The sequence below is a fragment of the Schistosoma mansoni genome (genome assembly GCF_000237925.1).
Source record: "Schistosoma mansoni, WGS project CABG00000000 data, supercontig 0276, strain Puerto Rico, whole genome shotgun sequence".
NCBI classification, from domain to species: Eukaryota; Metazoa; Platyhelminthes; class Trematoda; order Strigeidida; family Schistosomatidae; genus Schistosoma; species Schistosoma mansoni.
This window is the reverse complement of record NW_017386137.1, coordinates 20,951-26,354: the sequence shown is the minus strand read 5'-3', so window position 1 is coordinate 26,354 and position 5,404 is coordinate 20,951. Positions and strand designations below refer to the sequence as shown.

Genomic DNA, 5,404 nt, shown 5'->3' with positions numbered 1-5,404 from the left:
GATCGGTTCACGATCTCAATCAAAATCCGAATTTGTTCCGAAACTTCATATGTCAGCCAGTTGTTTGTCAAAACATTGAATTCTCTCCTTATATTTATTTTTTTTGTCAATCTCTTGTAACTAATCCTGTTAACAACGTTGTTTATGAATTTTATTTTTGATTTCAGCAAAGATGTAGGACAGCAACTTGGTCAACATCTATGTAAACTTGATCCATTTCAATTTCAAAGAATGAACATGATTTATAAACGAGTATGTCTGTCAATTGATACTATAAAGTTTATTTATTGATTGGTTAATACATGCAGTTTTATAAATGTCATTTTCTTAACCTCATAGTTATTTCAATGTATTACCATATTGACATTACTATGGAGGCTTCTTCGACACTACGGCGTGCCTGAGAAGATAGTCAATATCATACGGAACTCCTATGATGGATTAAACTGTCAAATCGTCCATGGAGGACAACTTACCGACTCAGTCGAGGTAAAGACCGGTGTTAGGTAAGGTTGCTTAATCTCACCCTTTTTCTTTCTTCTGGTTATCGACTGGATTATAAAAACGTCAACATCTGGAGGAGAGCACGGGATACAGTGAACAGGCAGGATGCAGCTGGACGATTTAGACTTCGCAGATGATCTGGCTCTTCTATCACAAACGTAACAACAAATGCAGGAGAAGACGACCAGTGTAGCAGCAGCCTCAGCAGCAGTAGGTCTCAATATAAACAAAGGGAAAAGCAAGACTCTCCGATACAATACAATATGCACCAATCAAATTACACTTGACGGAGAAGCTTTGGAGGATGTGGAAACCTTTACATATCTGGGCAGCATCATTGATGAACATGGTGGATCTGATGCAGATGTGAGGGCGAGGATCGGCAAAGCAAGAGCAGCATATTTACAACTGAAAAACATCTGAGACTCAAAACAATTGTCTAACAACACCAAAATCAGAATTTTCAAAACAAATGTCATGACGGTTCTACTGTATAGGGCGGAAACTTGGGGAACTACGAAGGTCATCATCCAGAAGATACAGGTGTTTACTAATAGTTGTCTAAGCAAGATACTTCGGATGCGTTGATCAGACACTATCAGCAGCATTCCACTGTGGGAGACAACAAACCAGATTCCAGTGGGTACACTTTGAGGCAATCACCCAATTGCCTCACGAGACAAGCCCTCACATGGAATCCTGAGGGCCAAAGGAGAAGAGGGAGACCAAAGAACACATTGAAGACAAACATGAGAAAAACGAATGGAACTAGAAAAGAAGACTCAGGTCAGAGTGTGTTGAAGAATGCTGGTCGGCGGCCTATGCTCCATCGGGAGTAACAGGTGTAAGTAACTAAGTAAGTATGACCATCTTGCGAGAACGATCCTTTATCTTTGAATCTTTTCTGAGTTATTGATTTTTTTTCGTTTATTTGTTTCTTCCTACCATATATCATTTCAAAGAAACCCGTTAGACAATTTGGTGAAGTTCTTGAAAGTAGGACGTCTAGTCAACTCCATAATATTTTAGTAGCAATGTGTAAGTACTATCAATCTGGTATAATTTTTTTTATCGGGTAAATATAAGAGTTTTTATTGAATGGATCTCATTTTCAGCGTATATATCATTTACCTCATTTTGAATGCTTAAGAAAATACCTCCTGAATAACTACAGCATAATCCATGAATATTCACCTCATCCAAATAAGTTGTTAATAGGTATATGTAAACATGTTTAACAGTTATACTATATAGTGATACATATGTATAACTCCACGTGGAGTTCCTCTGGAGCTACTGCTAGTTCCAGATAAAAGAAAAGGGTTTAGTATAGGGTTAGCGATCCCATCCCATAGAAAACTAACTGTCTAAGAAAACACAGTAACCCGAAAAATATGTATCTACTGTTATAAAAATCACGTAAGAATTAATCAAAATACATAAACTATGGATTCGCTGATGAGATTTTCGATGAAAATAAAAACACAATGGTGGAGAAGCTTTGTAGCTAAGGTGGATGATTTTGATGATAGCTCATGACCAAACCATCCAGCTCAGTGAACAAAGCTCTATTAAAAAAAACAATGTTTTTTTGGTAAGTTTCTGTTATTATGTAAATGATCCAGTACAATAAAAGCTCTATTTCATTAGTCGGTTATCTACAACGTAGGACCAGGCACATTTATGCATCGGTCCAACTTGCCATACCTCGTTAGCACAACAACATGAACACTGAATTCATAGAAGTAGTTAATTTAGTGGTGGTAAAATATAAAATATAGGTTGTAAATAAGGATATATTACAGGAAGAAAGGCAGATATGAAGCAATTTTAATCTCAAGGTTTAAGGGAAGATAAAGAGTGTATACACATACGCCATTTTGGTTGATTCTGAGCCATATCACCTAGAGTCTCCAACCATTGGTTAAGATAGCCACGATAGTCAGGTACTAATCAACCACCACTTCCTATTTTTGATCAGGTGAGGGATATGCTTCTTGACGTGTCTTGTATAGTGTCGACATGAAATACATAGTTTACTTGGCATAAATAAAACACGAAAATTACCTGATTTTTATTCATCTACTTAAAATCATGGTAAACAATTTTGTGGTTGAAAATAAATCTTAATATTTAAAACAACATCTAAGAAATCTTCGTTTTCATAAGCTTGTCTTAGCCGTCTGAGGCGATTGCTATCCGGATCTAAAAGCCAGAGCTTTAAATCCCAAAAAAATATGCCCAGCCACTCCTTTTACACTGGCCAACTTCAGGGTCAACTTGTTAATAATATGGTGATGTAATTTGATTAATGTTTAATTATTTTATCTACACATCTTACCATTGTCATTACCATTATTATTACACTTGCTAACCTTTCTAGAGAAATTTATTCAGCATCCATCCTCATCTACTATATCTGACCTAATTCATATTATTCTATATATTACGTAATTTCTGATTTGTAATCCCATTTTTCTATCTCTCACCCCCATGTCAACTATATATATTCTGATCATTTATCTCACAATTTCATTTCACTTATAAACTGATCCAAGTTAACACTTTATATATTAGTCATTCCAACATTAATGATTTGATTATATTTTATATTCAGATAGGGGCTTTGTGGAGATTTCAGTATTTTCATAGTTCAAAGCATGAGTCAATTGAAGGTAGACCATCATGGAAAACCTGGAAGCACTAAGTGGCCATTTCGTTCTATCGTAGGACTCCTCAGCAGTGTGCATCCACGACCTCGCCTCGCGAGATTCGAACCCAGGACCTAATAGTATAGCGCTAGCGCTTAACTTCTAGTACCACTGAGCCGGCATCCGATGGTGTTTGTGTCTAACTTCAACCAATCCACGAAGTTGAGCAACCGTTCATCAATTGTCTTCAGTGCGTTCCTATCTCACAACAGATATGGTTTGAAATCCACTGGTCACTGCTTTTCAATCCTTGGTGGTCTAGCTTCAATTGAATCATGCTTTCAACTATGAAAATACTGAAATCTCCACAAAACCCCTTCTGAACTTTTATTTCAAACAGGATGATTGATCTAGTAACACACTTATCAAATTATACTCATCGTTGGCTTGACGTTTTATTGAGCTCCGTTGTGTAGCTCAGCACAACTTCTATCTATGTATATTGAATTTCAGATAATTACTCCATTAACAAACTAATGTACTTTGCTACGTTCATTCATGATGAGCTTCATAAAGAACTTATTGATGTTCTGGATGTTCAACGTTTCCTACTTTTCCGTTCTGAAGTAAGTTCATACAGATTACTTATAACATTATCAATGTTAACATTTATTCAATTTATTTGGACGGAAGTATAAAGGTGAGAGATCTTGATAATTTGTATCTATATAGATTCACATGTCTTTCAAACCATGTGAATCATATAGTAAACACATTTTTCTGGGGTTGACGAATAGTCATTTGTGCTGTAATAAATTCGACATTCTAGAAGGTAGAGAAAGAGAGGAATACCTAGTGATCGGATTCAGTTATTGAACTTTGGATCAGTGTTTTCGTGGTTTATACTATTCCAGATCGTGTACAAAACATGTCGAAAGTTTTTTATCTTGGTGTAATGATTCCCCCTTATCTCTCTTGGTCTTCTCATGTTTTACTGCTATAGATGAAAGTTTTCCGTGTGACTTACTACATAAATGAACTACATGGTTTTGGCATTAGGGAATATTCAATTTTACGATTTGTAGATTTTCGTATACTATTTATTATTCATTATTGTTCTTCATTATTCTTTCTTTTTGAGAAGAGATATTTATTAATTGCACAGACTGCTGAAAGGAGGTTTCAGGGTGTGTGATAAATCTTTTGAGGTTATTATTATAGTTCTAAATAAATATTTAAAATCATGCAAACTCCTGTCAAGTGTTATGTAATCAGCTACTATTCATCCACATCATTCTTATCTTATATTAGAATCCATGCACTGAAGCAAAAGTATGAAAGCCCCGAAATGCCCTGGTACGGCTGAGAGTGTGGAGAGTCTGCTCTCCCTCTTCAAATGCTCTCACATGGCCACGCGTATAAAGCCTCTGTCAGGGAAGTCCTACTCACTGCCTTCTCGTGGCATTACTGTTGTTTGTGAAGTGGAGAGGACGAAAGGCGAATGTTCGGCGCCTTAACCGAGTTGGTGCACACGGAAATTCCACCTTGGAGAGTTGGAAAACTCTGATTCCGAACCAATGGTACACATGGGCTCCACTATCATAAGTGAATGTTGTGATGATCATTATTTTCTTCAAAGTTTTTCATTCAATGTCCTACATTTCTTTACTTCTATGGAACGAATAAGCCATCTAACAGATATTCATCGACAATTTCATTGCATTAACAGTTTTCATACAATTTCTATTAGATCATTTTATCTGTGTAAAGATTGAACCAACATTCCATGTTCAGGGTTTATTTTAACCTTGATAGGGTAGATACATCATTATTGGCTTGCAAGCACCGTTTTGTATACTCAAACGTCCGAGCAAATCCTTGTAAATTAAAGGTTGTGCTTAATAAGCCGATCATTAGATTGGATCACGTTTTGTACCTGATATTGATTATTTTATTGATAATTGTTATGGATTACCGTTTATCTACGTTTTTGGTTCATAAAGGGTATTGTGGAGATTTCAGTATTTTCATCATTGAAATCATGAGTCAATTGAAGCTAGACATTCATGGGAAACCTGGAAGCACTGAATGGCTGTTTCATTCTATTATGAGACTCCTCAGCAGTGCATTTTGTCTTGTATTTTTGTTGTAACTACATTTTAATGACAAGTATAAGTCGTATTAATGATTCTTACTTTATTATATTTCAGATAGATTTGCATACAATAGATAAGGCGTATAAAGCCTAA

At 35.9% G+C, this 5,404-nt stretch overlaps 1 protein-coding gene across 1 annotated transcript; it reads left to right on the top strand.

The window, feature by feature from the left end:
• Positions 1-231: 231 nt before the first annotated feature.
• Positions 232-5,404, top strand: Smp_205300 (unnamed protein product; the record flags this gene model as incomplete). The annotated part of the gene is made up of 4 exons (XM_018792451.1): positions 232-252; positions 1,467-1,542; positions 3,669-3,781; positions 5,366-5,404. The coding sequence occupies 4 exons, from the start codon at positions 232-234 to the stop codon at positions 5,402-5,404; spliced, it is 249 nt and encodes an 82-aa protein (XP_018644697.1).